General features: G+C 50.4%; 1 protein-coding gene across 32 annotated transcripts in view; it reads left to right on the top strand.

The window, feature by feature from the left end:
* The window catches only part of Jakmip3 (Janus kinase and microtubule interacting protein 3), a 130,178-nt gene that overhangs the window by 53,115 nt on the left and 55,391 nt on the right, over positions 1-21,672 (top strand). For all 32 annotated transcript variants that reach the window (XM_052713893.1, XM_052713906.1, XM_052713903.1 and 29 more), the window contains 2 exons: positions 251-494; positions 17,928-18,425. In XM_052713893.1, coding sequence (XP_052569853.1) covers positions 360-494; positions 17,928-18,425 — 633 coding nt within the window. In that variant the 5' untranslated portion in view covers positions 251-359. The remainder of the gene's footprint in view (positions 1-250; positions 495-17,927; positions 18,426-21,672) is intronic.

Here is a 21,672-nt window from a genome sequence, read left to right as displayed (position 1 = left end):
GCATGTCCAATGCATGGAGTCCCTGTCTGAGGACACTGAGGAATGGCAGATGCCTCTGTGACCAGTGCTGGTCCTCAGCAAGCACAGTCAGGACCACAAACTCAGCTCTGGGATGAGAGTAGAGAGAGTAGATGTGCCCCCACCCCATCACCAAGGCCCTGAGCTCTAGGCTTGAAGGCCCCTGGCTGAGGGGCTACTGTAGCAGCTGGCCATATACAATCTGCTCACTGGGGATGTGCTTTTCCTCTAGGTGAGTGAGAAAATGTAGCGGAGTGGCACCTGCCAAGAGCTTGGCGTGGATACCCTGGCCCAGACGGAGCAGCTGCCCCTGGGCGTCTTTCTGGCCATCCAGCCTCACCATGTCAAAGAAGGGCGCGGGCAGCCGGGCCAAGGGGGACAAAGCAGAGGCACTCGCTGCATTGCAGGCTGCCAACGAGGAGCTGCGAGCCAAGCTCACGGATATCCAGATTGAGCTGCAGCAGGAGAAGAGCAAGGTGGGCGCTTATGCCTCTGCCCCAGGTCCCTGCCCCGAGCTCCTGCCCCAGGTCCCTGCCCCGAGCTCCTGCCCCAGGTCCCCTGCCCTGAGCTCCTGCCCCAGGTCCCCTGCCCTGAGCTCCTGCCCCAGGTCCCCTGCCCTGAGCTTCTGCCCCAAGCTCCTGCCCCAGGTCCCCTGCCCTGAGCTCCTGCCCCAGGTCCCTGCCCTGAGCTCCTGCCCCAGGTCCCCTGCCCTGAGCTCCTGCCCCAGGTCCCCTGCCCTGAGCTCCTGCCCCAGGTCCCCTGCCCTGAGCTCCTGCCCCAGGTCCCTGCCCTGAGCTCCTGCCCCAGGTCCCCTGCCCTGAGCTCCTGCCCCAGGTCCCCTGCCCTGAGCTCCTGCCCCAGGTCCCCTGCCCTGAGCTCCTGCCCCAGGTCCCCTGCCCTGAGCTCCTGCCCCAGGTCCCCTGCCCTGAGCTCCTGCCCCAGGTCCCCTGCCCCGAGCTCCTGCCCCAAGCTCCTGCCCCAGGTCCCCTGCCCTGAGCTCCTGCCCCAGGTCCCCTGCCCTGAGCTCCTGCCCCAGGTCCCCTGCCCCGAGCTCCTGCCCCAGGTCCCCTGCCCTGAGCTCCTGCCCCAGGTCCCCTGCCCTGAGCTCCTGCCCCAGGTCCCCTGCCCCGAGCTCCTGCCCCAAGCTCCTGCCCCAGGTCCCTGCCCTGAGCTCCTGCCCCAGGTCCCCTGCCCTGAGCTCCTGCCCCAGGTCCCCTGCCCTGAGCTCCTGCCCCAGGTCCCCTGCCCTGAGCTCCTGCCCCAGGTCCCTGCCCTGAGCTCCTGCCCCAGGTCCCTGCCCTGAGCTCCTGCCCCAGGTCCCCTGCCCTGAGCTCCTGCCCCAGGTCCCTGCCCTGAGCTCCTGCCCCAGGTCCCCTGCCCTGAGCTCCTGCCCCAGGTCCCCTGCCCTGAGCTCCTGCCCCTGGAACCAAATGGTCTTATATAAAGGAGGATGTGGCCAGGTCTCTACAGAGGTACCCACTCCTTTATCCTGGTGGATATCTTTGGGGAAGAGAATGGCAAGTGGAGAGAGTTGGGAGTCCAGAATCCAGTGGGAGTGCATGCAGGGACCCCTAACCAGTGGGACATCCCTCTCACAGAGGGCGTATGCCGTGGGTCCCGAGGGCCTTGTCAAATGGCATAGTCCTGGGGCCAACGCTGAGTTTCCCCTGAAGTATTCGTAGTGGACTTGAACTAAACAGAATAAGTTGGTGTGAGTACACATAAACTCGGGATTCGACAAGTGCTTTGTGAAGCCAGCCATGAACCAACACTGGCTGTGCATTGAAAAATAAACTACCCTCTGTGTGCATGCAGGAAAAGATGGGCCAGAAACCGAGAGCCTCTTACTATGGCTGAACCACACTTGTGACCATACTTGTAGCCCCAAACATTTCGCTTGCCCTCCTCCAAAGCATTTTGCAGCTAGGAAAAATGACTTGTTAGGGACCCAGCAGTTGCAGCCTTCTGTTCTCCTGTGACAATAAGGGTCTTTTCATATAAAGAATTGGGGGCCATGGAGATCACCAAGCAGAGCATTTCTGTCACATCCTCAGCTACTCTGTCACCAACCCCACTGCAGCAGCAGCAGCACGTGTGTTTTATGTGCAGCTTGTCAAAACACATCCATCTCATGACATCCTGAGGATACCTTCACCTGCTCATAGCATTTCCGCTGCTTCCAAGTTCCAGCAGCCCTGTCACTCATCTGGAACCATGTGCTCAAGGGATCTAGCAGGACAGGTATTTGCAAGAGTGACAGCAGCAACAAGGTACCCCTGGGCCTGTGTGGACACAGAGCCCACTGCAAGGACAGGAAGCTGCAGGAAGAGACCCTAGAAGCCAGATGTGCTTAGAGCCCTCAAGTGCTGTTTAGTCGGAAGACATGGGCATAGCACACCACACCACAGGGTGTGCTGTGCATCCCTGGCACTTCACCTGAGACCTCCTTTCCCAGGAGTCACCTGTGCTTTGTCCCTTCCCTTTCCCCAGTCAGTAAATGAAGACACACGTCAGAAGCAGCCTTCAAGTCTCCCACGAACTGTCGCTTCTCTCGGCAACTAGAAATCAGACTGAAGGAAACTATCAGGCATGCCTGTGGCTCGCATGGCCCCACCCACTTATCACTCACTGGAGGAATATTTGCTCAATGAAGTCATTGTATGAGTTATTTTCCTTGTGGCTGTCACAAAATAGCTGACAAAATCAGCTTATTTTTGGCTCCCCGTTTGAAGGTACCGTCCATCACGGTGGGGAAGGTGGCGTAGCAGGAACTCGGACAGCTGTCCCCACTGCATCCACAGTCAGGAAGCAGAGAGATGAATGCTGGTTCACAACTTGCCAGGGCCCCAGCACACAAAATGGTGCCACCCAATTTTAGGATGGATTTTCTGACCCTAACTAATTCAATGTAGAAACTCCTTCCCAGACATGCACGAAGGTTGATCTCTTAGGCGAGTTTAGATCCTGCCAAGTTGACAATATTAATATCAGAGTCAGGGCCAGCTAGGAAGTAAAGGATAAAGTTGAACATCATGGTCACTAGCAATGTTAGTTCTCTGGAGTTGGTCCTCCATAGGCATCAAAACTAAGATCTTACTTCCCACTAGCTGTAGAACTGGTCCTCTGTCTAGTTTTCAAGAGATTCCAGATTCTTCTGAAGCTTCTGGTGGATAAGGAGCACCAACAGATGGCCAGAGAGACCCTTCCTAGGTAGGTAAGCTCTCCCTAGACCTCCAAACATGTCTGGAAGAAACCTATAGCCCCTTGAGGCACCTGGAATGCCACTTGGTGGTCCCCATACTTCAGGGCAGCTAGCTAGACCTGTGCTGTGGGTGGGGACACAGGCGGGACACTCCAAGGAGTACCACTGCCCCAGCAGAGCCTGAACCGTCACAACCCCAAGGGAAGACCCAGATTCAGGCCCACGGAAAAAAAGGGCACAGATATAGATTCTATGAAGTCGCTCCCACTGGGTAATGCGATCTCAGTTTGGACCTAGCTACCCACATGTCTCAGCTGTGACCCTGGCCTAATGCCCACTGCAGGCTCCTTTCTCTGTCTGAGAATTCTTTGTGCACTGATGCTCCGAAGCAGCAATTTCTTACTCTGCAAGGTCCAGGGTCAGGTGTGGAAGGAAGCCAACAACTGCAGCCGCTAAAAGCTGAGCACCTCAGACTTCACCGACAGCTGGCTCCTTGAAGAGCATTGAGCGTATTAAGGCTTGTCAGTGAAGAACAGGAGGGCACCAAATCCAACAGGACTTTCCCCAGGCTCACAGAGCGGAGGCTGGGTAGTTCAATGATGGCTGTCGGCTGTCTGCTGTCTGCTCACTGGGGAGGTTGAGAATCTGTAAGGGCTATGAAGCCAGGTCCCACTCTCAGCAGTCCTAATGCTGGGCTGAAGGCCTAGAAGTTCCTCGGGTGTCACTGGCATTCAGTCTATGTAGGAAGGTTGAAGAAGCTGAACACCGAGCTCAGTAGAGAATGGCAGCAGCAGGGGTAGACACACTCACTCAGAAGTGAAGGCAGGCGGGCAACACTGCTTTGCCTCAGACCTCTTTTTTTTTTTTTTTTTTTTTTGGTTTTTCAAGACAGGGTTTCTCTGTGTAGCTTTGCGCCTCTCCTGGAACTCACTTGGTAGCCCAGGCTGGCCTCGAACTCACAGAGATCTGCCTGGCTCTGCCTCCTGAGTGCTGGGATTAAAGGCGTGCGCCACCACCGCCCGGCTGCCTCAGACCTCTTTATATTCGGACTGTGTGGTGGTTTGAGTAAGAATGACCCCCATAGGCTCATAGATTTGAATGCTTGGTCACCAGGGGGTGGCAGGACTGGACAGGATTAGGAGGTGTGGCCTTGTTGGAGGAAGTGTGTCACTGAGAGTGGACTTTGAGGTTTCAGAGCCCAAGCCAGGTTCAGTGGCTTTGCTCTTCCTGCTACCCGTGGATCTGGATATAGAACCCTCAGCTACTTCTCCAGCACCATGTCTGCCCGTGTGCCGCCATGCTCCCTGCCATGATGACAATGAACTAAACCTCTGAAACTGTAATCAAGCCCCAATCAAATGCTTCTCTTTTATGAGAGTTGCCATGATCATGGTGTCTCTTCACAGCAACAGAACACTGACTAAGACAGACTGCCTGTTGGGATGTGCCACTTTGTTTTTATAAAGACATAATCTTATTATGTAGTCCTGGTTGGCCTGGAACTCAATATGTAGACCACGCTGGTAGCCCGGAACTCACGATGATTCACCTGCCTCTGCTTCCCAAGTTCTGGGGTGAGCCACCATACCAGGCCACCATTCATTTTTGGTTTTTTGAGACAGGGTTTCTCTGTGGAACAGCCCTGGCTGTCCTGGAACTCACTCTGTAAACCAGGCTGGCCTCAAAATTACAGAGATCCACCTGCCTCTGCCTCCCAAGTGTTGGGATTAAAGGTGTGTGCCACCACCACCTGGCTCAAATGGTAGTTTTTAAAAATGAACGTCCTAACACACTACCATTCAAAATTATACTAATTTGATACTTACATGCTGAGAGATGATCGTAGGGATATATTAAAGATCTTTCCCCCCATAATTAAGTCATTATGTGTCTCTATTATGAGCAAAAACTACATACAATAAAAATTCTGTAACTCACAATATCTATGCCTTGCATCTAAGCCCCAGTGTTTCCGGCAGTATTTTCTGGTTCTGAGAATGGCTGATAGACTCTTTTGCTTAGGAAAAATCTCTTGTTCAGGACAGATGCAATTTTCAGTTTTGAATATTTCCTATAACCTCAGATCCAGGGGGCTGAATGCACATTGACAGATAGTTCAAAACACCAGCAGGGTATTGGGGGCGGGGCTGGGGAGGCAGTGTGAGGAGTTGGGAGGGTGGAGGGGAGGGCAGCTGGTACCCTGTGCCCTGGTTGGGCCCAGGCAGAGATGAGGATAAGGGTGAGCATGCATACAGGATGGTCCTCGGGTTTTGGCCTAAGGCACTGAGAGAAGTCTGGATCAGGAGTTTGTAAGGAGATCCAGAGCTGTGGTTTGGCAGGTGCCTGGGAGACCCGCCAAAACAGCCAAGTGGAGACTGTCAGCTGGGCAGCTGAGTGTCTGTCTGTATGCCATTCCTTGGAGAACACTGGGCCTAGGTGAGTGTAGAAGTTACCAGGTGTTGGGTGATGTCAATTTGAGAGTATATAGGAAGAAGGGGACGCAGTGCCAAGTGCGGAGCCTTCAGGTGGTTGGCAGTGAAGGAAGACCAGCACCAAGGAAGCCACATGGTGCTGGCCTAGTGCTGGAACTCTCTTTGGGTCTTCATTTCTTTTTATTATTAAGAAATTTTCTATTCACTTTATATACCAACCACAGATTCCCCCTCTCCCCACCCTCAGCCTTCCCCCCAAGCCTACCCCCACATCCCCACATTTCTCAAATCAAGGTCTCCCATGGGGAGTCAGCAGAGCCTGGCACACTCAGCTGAGTCAGGTCCAAGCCCCTGCCCCCTCTGGGTCTTGAGCCTTTCTTCTGCTTATTGTGCCCAGTCATGACTGATTTTGTGTTTTTGTCTGCACAGTCCCAGGTGGCTGTATTTCCACAGCACTTGATGCCAAAGTCTTGAACTTAAAAAGAACTCGCTAGTGTTTCCCTGGAGAAACATGTGCATATTATTCTGGGTAGTAGTGCTTCTGTGTTCATGGAGTGGGAAAAATATTCCCACAAGGAACTTTGGAGGTAGCCAGGGCTCAAAGAATAGGATTCTCCTTATTGCACAGAGCCATGGCTCTTTCTGCGTGGAGCAGGCAACCTGGCTTCCCTGACCCTGCCAGAGGCCAGCCTTGTTCTGTACATATATCAGACAAACCCATGCCCTCAGCTATCTGGGTATATAATCCCCTCTATTCCGTATCCCACATCTCTCTGCAGCCCTGTCTGGTTTTCCTATTTCCCTCAGTCCTCCTAATGAAACAGACAAAAGCCTTTGGGCCACTAGATCTGATACTGCAGTGTGGCTAGGTTTTCCCTTTAATTAAGTATTTTATGTGTATGGGTGTTTTGTCTGCATGAATGTCTGTGCATCACATGCATGACTGGTGCCCTTGGAATGAAGCTAGAGTTAAAGATGATTGTGAGCCACCATGTGGGTGCTGGGAATGAACTCCAGCCCTCTGGGAGAGCAGCCAGTGTTCTTAACTGCTAAGCCATCTCTCCAGCCCCATGGCTAGGTTCTGAGACTGTGACCTTCACACCTTTTCGTAGATGTTAGCATGACCTACAGGAAGAAATGTGCTTGCCTCATGATTGCAACACTGCACACACCTAGTCTCAAAGCATTTGGCACCTAAATTCATGGCCCACTAATGGTCTTGACCTGATTTTAGCAAATCAAGTTTCTCCTTTCCAGAAGTCCCTAATCCAGCTCAGGGAACCATAAGCAGTGACCAGAAGCTCCAGGGAGGTTTCCCCAAGGAACACAAATAAAAGCAAGTGTCTATCTGCCACATTGTTTTAACCTGTCACTAGTTCTCAAGTTCCCCGGGTGGCTGGTTGGGTTAACACCCTTAGAAGCTACTGAAGACTGTGGAGCAGGTCCCCTGCTCTGCAGGTGACTCCTCGGCAGGTACCAGGACATGGAAGATGCTGCTGGGTTTTCATTACAGTGAATCCTGAGAATGTCTGTAGGAGAACATTCAGGGATGTGCACAGATGTGTCGGGTACTAATCTCAGTTCTGCTAACAAGAGTGAGACCATACACAGTCACCTCATTATCCAGGCTTGGGAAGTGGCTAAGGAGATCAGGGTGTGCATAATACGTAGTGTGCCGATTTGGGGCTTTGGGACCTCACAGGGAATGAATGTTTGATGATGGGGAAACCGTTGCTGTGTGGTTAAGGAGGCCTAGGAAGCACAGGCAGGATGTCTGAGCAGATTTCTCTTGAGTTTCTTTGTTCAGAACCTTTCCCTGTGCTGAAGGTGAGAGATGCTTTCCTATGCTTTCTACTAGATGGTCTCCCTCCCTCTCTGTATATGTGGTATATATGCATGTATGCACATGTGGGTGTGGGTATGTATGTATGCATGTGTGTTCACCTTATATGTAGGACCAAAGTTGACACAAGTATTGTTCTCAGTTGCTCTCTGTCTTAGATATTGAGGCAGGGTCTCTCACTTGACCCAGAGTTCACTGATGAGGTTAGTCTAGCTACCCAGCTGGTCCTCTGTAATCCAAGCAGTAGGATTATGAGTGCATTGCCATGCTTACCCCACATCCATGTGCAACTTCTGGTCCTCCGGCTTTTCTAGCAGTGCTGAACTTCCTGAGTCATTTCCCCAGCCTGTCTGCTAGAAAACCGACATTTCACATATCCAAAACCCTCCTAGAGTTGACATTTGTGCCTCATGCAAGTAGTGACTGAGTCTTCCATATGAATGTGGAATAGCCCTGGCACCACATATTTACTTATTTAAAAAAAAAGGTATTTGTTTTATTTTGGGGAGGTTATAACATAATTACATAATTCCCCTTCCTTTTCTTCCATTCACATATTTATTTTTAAAGACTATAAAACAGAGCATGGAGGACACCCATATATGATCTCAGCACTTGGGATGGGGAGGCAGGAAGATGGCAAGTTCCAGGCTAGCCTACAATGCCTAGCAAGATCCTAATGATAAAGAAAGAAATGGCCTTCCATTCTGCACTACAGCACATGTTTATAACCAGCAGAAGACACTTGTGTGTGAGTCCATGCAGGGGTAGCACTGTGGACGGCATCCCTTGCCCTCCCGAGTTAATGCCCCAGGTCATGTGACTCTGCAGCCCTACTTTGCTTTGACAGCACAGTAGTGACCTAGGCTTAAGCCTGGTCCTCTGTTTTTCTCTGTTTAACTTCTTGCCTCTGGCATTACTGCAAGAAAGATGCATCTAGATTAACTGCCATTCCCAAGAGACGTGTGGTTTAGTCACCAGCTGCACCAGCCCCGTCATCGTGAGCCGGGGGTCTGTTTTCCCCGTGTCTGTCTGAGGCTAGCTCAGTTCCTAATTCTTCCAAGGCAGGACTTGAGTCTGTAATGAGCATGTTCTTGTTCTGCTCTTTTTCTTAAAAGCTGCTTTAGGGAGTCTTGAGTCTTTGTATTTCCATACAAATCTTAGAATATACTTGTTAATTTCTGCTTTCTTAGCACCCCTGTGGATTGAGTTGCATTGAATTTACAGGTCATTTGGGGGAAAGCTGACTTCTTTATAATATTGAGCATTTGGATTTATGAACAGAGTTGATTCTGTCTATTTAGCCCTTTTGAATTTCTAACAGGCTGTAGCACAGAGGTCCTGACTGTGTTTCTTAGCACGTGTTCACAGGCATTTGATCACCTAATATATGGTACATCCTAACATTTTCATTCCTAACGACACAGAGATCTAGTTGATTTCACAGTTGAACTTCTTGTCTCTCTTCACATTCATTCAACCAATCTGTAAAAACACACATTTTGTCAGGATGTGGGAGAGTCACAAGCCAGTGAGGGGGCATGGCCCTGGTGAGACGACATGCCCCTGGCAAGCAGGTGTGCAAAAACATTAACAGTGGTGCTCCAACCCAACAGATAGTTCTTAGACACACCACATGCCAATCTATTCAAATTAGAACCATCAGCTAATCACAGAACACAGCTCTGAATCATCCTACAGCCTAGTTGGGGATGCTCTGGGACTATTCTGATGAGCAGAGGTCACCTAAGGACACACACACACACACACACACACACACACACACACACACACACACACACACACACACGTTACCAGAGAGACAGCTGAACTCCTTCCTTTCCAGCTAATGGCCAGATGAAGGCCTCAGCAAAAGCCGCCACCTGTCATTCCTGTTGCTCATTTGGGTCTTCCCAGGCCAAAGCTTTGCGTGGCAGTTCTTTTTATTATCTTCCAACCATCTCTGGTGAGGTTAACACTGACAGACCATGGGCACAGACGTGGCAGATGGGTTCAGGTATATGTGTTCTGTTTGGTGTCTGTTCCTATAAAGGAATCACTCATCAGAGAGTTGATTGATAAAGATGACCTTGGATTCTAGAGCACTCATAATTGAAGGCTTGGAGACTTTTATTTTCATAAAAATACTCAGAGAGCATGTCCTTTCCAGCAAAAATGTGGCCAATTAAGCATCACTTTTGAGCTAAAGGCTAGGCTCAGACCCTGTCATCTGTCTGATTTAAAACCTCAAAGCCTTCAAGCTGTCTGCAGGTCCCGGCAGTATTGTTAACTATTATTTGAGAGCTGTAAATACTCTTGTAGCATGAATACAGATGGTTGTTGCATCTATAAACAACTGGGCTAGAAGCCCCTGCAGGATGAGATGTGGATTCCTGGGGGTATGGCACCCAAGCGGGTCCCAGCACCCTGTCTGACACAGGACCCCTGCAGCTTGCACCGCACTTCTGGCTCAGATATCCTCTGTTCTGAACAGCATCTTGCCAAGCCTTCCTGTGCGCTGCCTCTCAAGTCCATGTAGAAGTTTGCTGCTTGAGAGACGTTTTATTTTTAGATTTATTTTTATGTGTCTGAGTCTTTTACCTGCATACACATATGTGCACCACGTACATGTAGTTCCCACAGAGGTCAAAATAGGGGTGTCAGATATCCTGGAGCTAAAGTTATAGATGGTTATGAGCCATCATGTGGGTACTGGGAATTGAACCTGGGTCCTCTGGAAGATTAGCTAGTTCTTTTAACCACTGAACCATCTCTCCAGCCCCTTAAGGAGACCTTTCTAAAGCGAGCGAGCTTCAGCCTCCCTTTCCATCTAAAAGGGAGCCTGGTGTGTATTAGTCCACAGCACGAGGCAGAGGCAGTGTGCTGACAGCTGATGAAGCCAAAGGTCATGGGCCGTGCTTGTGTTCTGAGAAGTGCTTGGCTATTTCCTTACCTTTGGTGGGGAGGCATTTTCTCCCAAAGCTGTAAGTCTCAGGGAGTCAAACTGAACCACTGACCCACAGTCCCTGCATTCTAATCTGGGAGGATCAGTGGGCAAGAATTGGTAGGAAATGGCTAAGCTGGACAGTAGGTGAGAGGGGAATTATTTAAGCAGATAGGAGTACACACTATGAAGCTACCGTTTAATTGTTTTCCCATACAAGGTAGGTAATCAGATTAGAAAGTCCAGAAACTGACTTGAGTTGCAACCAGTGGCTGCTTTTGTAAACAGAGAGACAGGCGATGCTAGGAGAGATGTAATGTAGTGGTCATGTCTGGTGCATAATTTCACGGTCTCAACGAGGGTTTGGCTTCTGTAATTGGCTGAGGCTCAGTCACTTGGCTACAAGAGACAAGTCATGTTACATTGTAGTCCTGCTGGAACATTCAGCCAGGCCAAAGTTCACTATATACAGAGGTCCCTTTGGACCAAATTCTCTGTTTAAGGGTTCTGTGGTGATTGTGTGACCGTGTGTTTGTAGTGTCCCAGCCTTCAGCATCTGTAAGCAGAAGAAAACCCTATGGATGGAGCTGGAGATACGCTCAGTGGTTAAGAGTACTTACTGCTCTTGCACGGGACCAGAGTTTGGTTCCCAGCACCCATGTCACATGGCTCACAACAGCTTTTAACTCCAGCTCCAGGAATCTAGTGCCCTCTTTTGGCATCTGCAAGTACTCACACACAGGCACATATGTACATGCACACATGCATAAATCCAAATAAAATATGTTTTAAAACATGGAAACATGAGAGATGGTGTTCAAGTTCAACAGTAAGAGAACGGGCTCGAAAACATGATGGAATGTTAAGAAGCTCTTTCAGCTTCTAAAATGAAGATGATTTTCAAGATTTTTGTTTTGGTTTGATTTTTTTGTTTTTGTTTTTGTTTTTTGTTTTCGAGACAGGGTTTCTCTGTGAAACAGTCTTGGCTGTCCTGAAACTCACTCTGTAGACCAGGCTGGCCTCGAACTCACAGAGATCCGCCTACCTCTGCCTCCCGAGTGCTGGAATTAAAGGTGTGAGCCACCACCGCCCAGCTCATGTGACTTTTCTACAGCTGGTTACAGTGAACGTTTTGAACCTTTAGGGAAGAGGGAAAGGAAAGTACACAATGAAGCATCACTGCTGCTTACATCTGAGAAATGTAATTTAGGAACGTTTAGTATCAGATAGGGTGGGGCTGTGACCCTCATGACAAACCGTGTTCCTAGCCTTCCTACCACCCCCTCAGCTGCCACCCAGCTGCTGGGGCCTTGCAGACTTTGAGTCCCCATGTCCTCTGTGGTTTACTCCCAGGAGAGAAGGGGTGAGGCACATGGTGGTTGTCTCCCTGGAGATGAGCTGATTTCCTAAGCAGTTGTGCTGGGATGCTGAGCTGACCTGAGGTGGGTGATGATGGGGTGAGAAAATGAGCAGCATCAGGCACATGGAGAAAGGTGGTCACATGTGTAAAGCACCAAGGGAACCTAGCAGGCCCCACTGCCAGGGAAGGGACTCTACTGTGGGAGCCAAGCATCTTTCAAATGGGATTTTTTTTTTAAAGTAGATATGGTGGTAACTTCCTGTAGTACTGATACCCAGGAAGCTGAGGCAGGAGGCCAGCCTGGGCTACCTGGGTGAGACTCTACCTCGAAACTATATGTATGTGTGTATGTATATGCATAATGTATGTATGAATACAAGTTATATATATATATATATACACATACATACACACATATATAAAATATAAAAAACAAAAGGGCTGTGTGGGCAATGGTAAATACTGAACATGAGCAAAGTCACTCTAATGTAAGGACAGTAGAGGTCCCTGAAGATGATGGGGACATAAAAACAGAACATAGAAACCTCACACTTAAGAAAAATGTGGCTGTGTTTTAAAAGGAGGCAAGGGGCTCCTGAGAAGTCTCAGAGAGTAAGAGCACTTGCCACGGAGACTGGCAGCCTGAGTTTGGTCTCCAGAACCCACATGGTGGAAAGATAGAACCAGTTTCCACGAATTGCCATTGACCTTCACACTTGCAATGTAGCCTGTGTGCCTCCTGCCCACATGTAAAAGTAAGTAAATAAATGTAATTTTAAATTTTACTTAATTTTTTGTATGTGCATGTGTTTGTATGAGTTTATATGTACCACATACAAACAAGAGCCAGTGGAGACCAGAAGAAGGTCCTGGATTCTCCTGGAATTGGAGTTACAGGCAGTTGTGAGCCTCAATATGGGTCCTAGGACTCCAACATGGGTCTTCTGCAAGGGTAATGAGTTTTCAAGGAAATTTCTTTTCTTTTTTTTCTTTCTTTTTTTTTGTTTTTTTGTTTGTTTGTTTGTTTTTGGTTTTTGTTTTTCGAGACAGGGTTTCTCTGTGCAGTTTTGGTGCTTGTCCTGGATCTCGCTCTGTAGACCAGGCTGGCCTCGAACTCGCAGAGATCCACCTGGCTCTGCCTCCCGAATGCTGGGATTAAAGGCATGCGCCACCACTGCCCGGCTAAAAGGAAACTTCTTTTTGAAAGAGCATACATGAAACCAAGACCCAGACCAGCAATCCCAGAGTGTGCTCTAGTAACATGAAAGAAACCACAGGTGCCAGTGTACACTGTACATGGAGCAGAGGAGACTCCACGGTGACTGGGGGACAGCAGAGAGCGGCCATGCATGGAGAGAAGAGTGAGCAGCAAGCAGACGCTGAGGGGTCTGTGTCTGGTAGAGCCTGCATCCAGTCACAGAGCAGACATCATGCAAGAATCCAGGTGACATCGTTCCTATGGCTGCTCCTAAGGACTCTTCAGACACTGAAGTGGACAGGGACACCAACCGGGCTATGAACATGGAACCCAGAGCCCCTCTGTGAGTTAGACCCCAGTGAAGGCACAGATGCCACCTGTGACTTGTGCTTAGGGCAGCCTGCCAGGCTTGACATGTCTGAATCCATTGGGAATTATGAAGTATTTTGAGATTTATAAAGTACTTTGAGATTCCTCAAGGAGAATGTAAGTATGAAGAGAGAGTGTACAATGGCTGTGGAGCCGGCCATGCAGTGAGGGGGGGTTATAGAAAGGGCAAGAACACCAGCCATTCATGGTTATCACACCCAGGGGTGTCAGTATCAAAACTACCGAGTCCTGAAACAACTGTCTATATAACGTGGGTTTGGGGAATGAGTGATTGCATCCCCTCCTGATTCCTTGAGAACAAAAGTGCTCTGTGTGGAAGACCAGAGATTCAGCTGGGGCAGGGGGGCTAGGCAGAATCTCTGTGGTCCTGACTTTGAACTTAATGTTGATGTGAACTTGAAAGATGTATGTGCATGTGATATCAATACGTACATCTATACATCCATCAGTAACCCACCCAGGAGGAATGAGCAGTCCTAGGGCCATGGCTGAGACCTTGAAATATCACTTTCTATGAAAACGAGAAGCAGTCAGAGCAACTAGAGATAAGCAAAGCAAACCTGGACTGTGCCACATCCCACAGTTTGGGAAACGACTTGGGTCTCAACAAGAGGATTCAAGAGCCTCCTGAAGAGGCATTCACTGGCCCCAAACGGGACCAACACTCCAAGCCTCACTGAAGATGAGATTTGCAAAGAACTGAGGCCCATCAAGTGTGCTTGAATCCATACGCTCCTCGGGAAACAGTTAGTACTCCGTGGTTGGCAGGGAGCCAGTTTATTATCTCACAACTGAGTAATTAGAGGGAAGAATCAATTATTTATCTTGCTTTTCCACCACAACCAAACAGCAGCTGAAGGAAGCCCCCTGCCCCTCCCTCCCATTGCATGGTTTGGAAATGCTGTCAGGCCAGAAGCAACAGGAGGAAATGAAAAGGCATGCATGAGAATCCAGGGCCAGGCCCTGCCCCTCTAGCCCTGGAAGGCATCGGTGGCTGCCCTATGTCTGAGAAGGCTGTAGTGTTTCTCACAGCAGCCAACACCCCAGTGCCAGTCTCTGCCAGCTGTAGGCTTTTGTGAGTGTCAAGTGACTGTGATGATTAATCTTGATTATGGACCTGGCTAGATGGAGAGACATGTGCATCGGTAAAGCACACCTCTGGGCGTGTCTGTGAGGGTGTCCAGAGCCAGGTGGCATGAGGAACAGCAGCTAAGAAGAAAAGAATCACTCTAAATGTGGATGGCATTTCCCAGTAGTCTTTGGGGCGGGGAGCAGAGAGACGAATGTGGAAGGCAGAAGTTGGCCAGCATCGGCTTCTGTCCACCATGAGGCCGTTGACTTTGCTTCCCCACCTGTCCCCCCCAAGCTATGATGCTCTTCCTTCACACACACAGGCCTAGAAGCAGGGGAGACAAGTGACCATGGACTGACACCCCCTGACACTGTGAACCAAGGTCATCTGTCCTCCCCCAGCATGTCTGTCTTTACCCAGCTTCCCAGAATTCCAGGAGAGCTAGTTACCTTCTGTGTTGAGCCTTGAAGTTGACTAGTGGCATTTCTCCAAGGCACAAGGGAGACTCCCAAGATTCTCCAGGGCCTAACTTCTGCCCAGCTTTCATGGCTGTCCTGGGATGGGGATCTTACTCTGTCACATGCTTTGTTGGAAGCTAGTGGCCCAGCCTGGGCACTGTGAGTGCTTTGGGAGGGGCAGGAGAGGAGAGGGCTTCTGGTGGTTGGCTGGATGTTAGCCAAGCCTTCCAAACACGGGGCAACGTCTCAGGCCCTGGACAGAAGTGACTTCCTTATCTCCAACAGCTTCAAGGTGGGATAGAGCTTCACCCCACCTTGGGCTATTCGGCTCACACTGTTCTCCACTCTCCATAATCTACTCTGTGACACTGGATGCATGCATCTTCTCTTCACTCATTCCCACTGGGACGTTTTCACAAGGTCTGAATATGTGTCTGCTGAGAGAACAGAGCCAGGCTCTGGGCCATAGATACTGGTCTTGGTTCTGGCCTACCAAGTCCCACTCAGGACTCAATGTACCCTCAGGGCCTAGCCCTCAGGAGAAGCTAGCTATCCCTGCCCAACTCAGCCATTCATTCTTCCTTCCTTTAAACACATAGAACATTATGGAATCATCCAAAGGATCCATGGAAGAAGAGAAGGACTTTCTTCAAAAATTTCAGAAGCACTATGTGGTAGCTCATGCCTGTAATCTGTAGGCTGAAGCAGGAAGATTTCTGTGAGTTCAAGGCTAGCTTGGACAGCATAGTGTTAGCTCGGGGCCAACCTAAGCTACAATGTGAGACCCTGTCTCAAAAAACTGAAAGCAAACAAACCCCAGCTTTTTCTTTTCTCATTTCTGGGGTTCAGTTGAAACTGGAAAAGGAGGAGATGCACATTAAATGGGGGTACAGGTGCCTGCTTGCTCTTGCTTCCAGTAATGGTCTGTTCGGCAAAGCAGACATCCACACTGCTGGATGGCTGCCTACTGTCCAGTGTGCAGGAGGGACAGGCAGGGGCATGCTGGGCCATAAGAGGACAATACGGCCACCAGCCCTGGTGCCAGCTGTGTGAGTCAGTGTCACACGCCTGTCCTGTGGGGAAGCAGCAGCAAACAGCCCCTGAAAAGTTGCCTCTGGTGGGGGAGGGAGGAAGGCCAGCCTCAGAGGCAAATAAATCAAGAACAGTTTGGACCTTAACTGTCCCCAAAGACCCCTGTGTTAAAGGTTTTGTCCAGAGATCATGGCACTGGTGTAAGTTGGAGGAGCCTTTTAAGTAGGCTAGGGCTGGGGAGAGAGCTCAGTAGGGAAATGCTTGCTGTGCAAGCATGGGGACCTTAGGTGTACTTGGAACTGGAGTGGGCAGCTTGGCTGCTGTCCGGGGATGGAGGGTAAGGAAAGTGGGAGCCTAGAAGATGGATGGCTCCAGCAAGATTCCCCCCCAAAGAAGACAAGGAGAAGAACTAGAAGATGGGGTGGCATGCAGGGATTAAATAGACACCAGCACAGGAAGGACTTACTCACTATGAACTCCCAGTTGGCTGCTGTGGAAAAGGGCTATGTGGGAAATATCAGTCATTTCAGAACTGATGGCGCCCACTACGGGACAAGAGAGTTGAAGGCCGTCAAGACCTGGGGAGGCCAGTCTGAACAAATTCAGCATAGAGTGACTGTTTTAGGGTCCCATCAGGAAGCAGGTGGCTCCCCAGGTGTGTCTTTGAGATTCATAGTGGCACTGTTTTCCAGGAGTGGGTATAAGGACTCCGCACACCTACTATGAGCAGGAAATTGATCAGAACAGTAGCAGCCAAAGAGGGGGATGTTTTTCCAACAGAAGCAGGCTGCTCCTTCCCCTAGCAGTGGGATGCAAGGGGCTGTGACACCCATACCCTGCTGGGTCACTATTGGCTGATCCCCTAGAGGGCCTTAGAAAGCCAGGATAGCCTTTGGGCACAAAACAGTCTTCAGGTCCTTCTGGGCGCAGGTGATGGGTGTAGCCCTCAGTGTCACCAAGTAAATTGGCCCTTGGAGACCTGAGAGTCAGGACCAGGGAGAAAAAGAGTGTTTGGGGACCTGTGTATGTGAGTGCATGGAGCCTTGGGAAGCAACAGGAAAGGAAAGGGGTTGATTGGGTTGTGGGTCCCCTCCAAAGTGAGTGGCCAGAGAGGCATAGGCTGCAGAACTAGGGCAGATCCTGATGTGGGAGCAGCCAAGAGGGGCCTGTAGGTATCATGGAGGGACACAAAGTCAAATGCTGCCAGGGGGACAGACCACTGTGGACTCCACACTGTGGAGCTTTGTGTCTTCATCTGCTCATCAGGGAGAACTGGAGTCCTGCTTGGGTGAAGGCAGAAGGTGAGCTCCGTGGATCACAGGGGAGCCATGGGACAGACAGAGCACATGAGAATTTTAGCCACTATCCATTATATATCCATTATATAGTACTTGCTATAGTCAGGTGACCACCCAATCAGAGCCCCAAAATATCTGGATGAATAGGAAGCACATGGTCACATTGTTTCCAAAACCTAGACGTGAGGTGTCATCTAGAAAGACAACCTGGCTGCTAAGAGGCTTCCGCATTTGCCATAGAAGGTAAGCACAGCAGGTTCATTGTTTGTGTGAAGAAATAGGATCTGCAGAGAGTTAATAGAAACTGGCTTGAAGGCTCTGCCCAGGCACAGACCTGCCAGTGCCCCTCCACTGCTTCTGTGAGGCAGTGTCTATTGAGAAGCTCTCCTTCTCCTGCTCAGCTTCCTCCTAGAAGGACCTGGAGCAGATTTCCATGGACAGAGAGTGCCCATGACCACCTTTCCTGCTACGGTGCAGGGCCATGTATGCTGCCGGCCACCCTGCACATCCATTCCCTCCACCGAGCAGGGTGACTCTTGTTTTAATTGCCAGCTAAAAACACATTTGGAAGTCAGGTAACTCCTAAGTTTGCAGGAAAGCAACCTTTTAACTATGCAGGCCTGCCTCGGCCGTTGCAGGTGCTCAGGGCTCCAACAACCTCCGTCTCACCTATTTTCCAGGTCAGCAAAGTGGAGCGGGAGAAGAGCCAGGAGCTGAAGCAGGTGCGTGAACACGAGCAGCGCAAACACGCGGTCCTGGTCACCGAGCTCAAGACCAAGCTGCACGAGGAGAAGATGAAGGAGCTGCAGGCGGTGCGGGAGGCGCTGTTGCGGCAGCACGAAGCGGAGCTGCTGAGAGTCATCAAGATTAAGGACAATGAGAACCAGCGACTGCAGGCGCTGCTCAACACCCTGCGGGATGGCGCGCCCGACAAGGTGAAGACCGTGCTCCTGTGCGAGGCTAAGGAGGAGGCCAAGAAGGGCTTTGAGGTGGAGAAGGTCAAGATGCAGCAAGAGATCTCAGAGCTCAAGGGGGCCAAAAAGCAGGTGGAGGAGGCCCTGACGATGGTCATCCAGGCCGACAAGATCAAGGCCGCCGAGATCAGGAGCGTCTACCATCTGCACCAAGAGGAAATCGTCCGCATCAAGAAGGAGTGTGAGCGTGAGATCCGCAGGCTGGTACGTGGCTGGTGGGCAGGTGGGAAGGTGGGCAGCAGGGCACAGCTCTGGTCCCTCCCCAGCCCATTTTCTCCACTCACTTACCTCACACCCTCCCTGTTAGTTCTGAGGACTTCAGAGGTGCAGGAGTGCAGAGCCAGGTACCCACAGGTAGGCAAGACCCCATCTGCCCCTCCATCGTGGACAGCAGTGCTCCCTGATCCCCACTCAGAATAGGAAATTTTCAAATCAGAGTTCCTGTCCTCCCCCCGAGGGGCCGTGGAGGAGTCCCAGGTTAAGCTAGAAGCCAGGTGAGGCTCACACAGATGGCAGGAGGATTCTGAGTTGCTGGACAGATCAAGAGGGGAGAGACTAAGAGGTCTCTGTGCTGGTGAGGTGCCTGGAGCAGCTTTGAGATTCCTTGTGCCATGTGTACCTCTAGGAAGACATCGTCCTAGGCCCGACCCTGTGAGATGCTCAGGTATACTCAATGTCTGGAAGTGTCTGTGTATTCTAGGAAGCCCACAGACCAGGCATCCTGTGGCAAGGACTGGTCCAGCCAGTGTTCTCAGGCCCGGTACCAACAAGCAGAAGAGAACATCCAGGAGTTGTGGGGAGTGGGTTAGGTGTGACTCCTCTATTGGAAAGTGTACTTCTCAGGGATCTGGGGAAAATGGAGTTCTACCTTAGAGGCACACACACTTAACCTCATCTTGTACTGGTTACTTTTCTATTGATGTGATAAGACACCATGACCAAGAGAACTTATAAAAGAAAGGGTTTATTTGAGCTTACAGTTGCAGGGGGTTAGTAATCCATGGTGGCAGAGTGGAGGTAGCCGGTGATAGGCCTGGAGCAGCAGCTGGAAGCTTGCATTTCAAGCCACAAGCAGGAAACAGAAAGAATGTACTGGAGATGGTGGGAGGCTTTTGAAATTTCAAGCCTGCCTCCAGTGACACACCTCCTCCAACCAGGCCACACCTCTTAATCCTTCCCAAACAGCCACTAACTGGGGATCAACCATTCAAATGCCAGAGACTTATGCAGGGCATCTCATTCAAATCACCAAAAGTATCCAGATATCCTAGGCATTGAGGCAACTCCGTAGTAGGATGTAGCCATCTTTCTAGTTAGGGTACCCAGGGAGTCATCCTTCTTCCACTTTCCTGGGTTTCTGGTGTTCAGAGACATACTTTAGGCCACACCACTTCATGGAATTTCAGGAGATAGTAGCAATTTTCTGGACACCACCAGAAAGAAGAATTTGGGCATTGTGTAGGAGACATGACTTTACCATGATGAACACAGGGTGTCTGCCCTAATCCTAACCTGGAAGCCCTGCCCCTTTCCAGAATGTTCCCTGCTCTAATACCCCTACCCCCTCTCTTCTCTATCTGTCCAGAACCATATGCTGTCATTGCTTTTAGTAACCCCAAGATGTGGCCTGAGATCCCACATAATGTGATGTCACATAGTGTGACTCGGCCCTAGCCTGTCTATCTGGGGAAGTAAGGAAGCTGCCCTCAGGCCTCTAGGAAAGTTCACTCTGCCTGCTCCATCGGTCCTTTCCTTTGTCCTGCTTGGAGACCGTGTCCCAGTGTCCATAGCAGAGGAAGGCAACCTTACTTCTCCGCAAAGCTTGTAGGAAAATAACTGTGTTCCATAGTCCCCCTCCCACTCTGGTTTGGGTCCCTAGAGGCAAATAGCTGTGACTCCCCCAGCTGGTGGCCCTAGATTTTACCCCAGATGGTCACAGTATGTTTGAGCTGTTTCTCCACTTCGGTCTATGCTGCCTTCTCCATCCTGCACGCCACGCCTCCCTCCCAAAGTGCTGCCCCAGTGTTGCTTATCTAGCCCTGCTTCACCATAGCGTCCTGGGTACATCTCAGCAGGAAACAGATGGTGCATCCTCTGAGAAGCCCCCGAGGATGATGAAGGAGGGTGATGAGATGAGAAGAGTCCTGGGTAGGGTGAGTCGTCACTGGGTCTGGCCACCACCGGGGCTCCAGATCCAGAGGGAAGGGCAGCGCTCAGCACAGGAGAACATCAGGGGCAAGACTCAGCCAGCTACTGTCAACTCCCAACCCAACAGGGAGCAGGGAGCACGTGTCCAGACCACTCACCTCCCACTGACCCAGAGACCAGACCCGAGCATGGAGGAACAGGAGGCACCATTGCAGGGGCCAGCTCCCCCATCCAGGGTAGGGGTTGAGTCAAAGGCCTCACCCGTGCTAGGCAAACACTTACTGAGCCACATCCCCAGCCCTCCACCTTTTGGGTTACAGGGCCTGACAGGAAGGTCGAGAGAAGATCCAGGGGGCAGAGAGAGCATCCGGGGTGCAGCTCTATGTTGGGTGAGGGAAGGCTATACAGTTCCATTCCTGCTGCTGAGGGTTACACACCTGTGGCTCACATCCCATTGTATCATACAGCTCACACATCTGTATGCACTCCTTTTGAGTTATTTCTTCGTTTGCTTAGTCTCCTAAGCATCTGTCACTAACACATGCCACTTTTCCAGTAGAATGGTGAACCTCTCAATGCTGTCAAAACAGAATTTCAACCATTCGCCTTTGAGGTAAAGCTGTTAAGCACCGCCTCTCCTCCTGTCTCTATACCCAGCTAAACAGAGCACAACCCAACAATTCTGGACCTTTCTTCATTGCTCGAATACCCTGTCCTTTCTTCTGCCCTGTTCCCCACCAGCCCTGCCTTCTCCTTGAGCTTAGGACATCTCTGAAATGTCACTGAGCTGCATGGATAACACGGGCACCTGCTCATCTACAGCAGGCAGGTGGATGCTCTCTCTAACTGTCCTCCAGCTGGGGAAAAGACACTGTCAGGGTTCCAACCCCTTCTTGCCTCTCATCTTCCCTTCATATCTGCTCAGCAGAAGTTGGGCCTTTGAGTTCACACTGAATTTATTATTTTTCTCCCAACCTTGGCTTTCTGTTCTATTTTCTAGGAAACATCCTCAACTTCCTTGTTTATTTCAATCATTCTAAGTGTCAAAGATACTTGCTCTCTGAAGTAAATCCTTTGGCTCCCTCTCCCCCAGTCACCAATGTACCAGCAGCTCTTACTTACTGAGAACGGTCTACTCTGGAAGGTTCAGCTCCTTCATTGTCTGTGCCGACGCAGAGCCCCTCTCCACCTGTCTTTCCCACTGAACAATTCTCTTAACCTCTCCTTTACACCCCAACTGGGGAAACACGTGGTGTGCGTGTGCATGTGCATGTGTGTGTGTGTGTGTAATGTGTGTGTGTAA

The sequence above is a fragment of the Peromyscus californicus genome, unplaced genomic scaffold, assembly GCF_007827085.1.
Source record: "Peromyscus californicus insignis strain IS unplaced genomic scaffold, ASM782708v3 Scaffold_4__1_contigs__length_199733344, whole genome shotgun sequence".
NCBI classification, from domain to species: Eukaryota; Metazoa; Chordata; class Mammalia; order Rodentia; family Cricetidae; genus Peromyscus; species Peromyscus californicus.
This window is presented reverse-complemented; position numbering and strand designations above follow the sequence as displayed.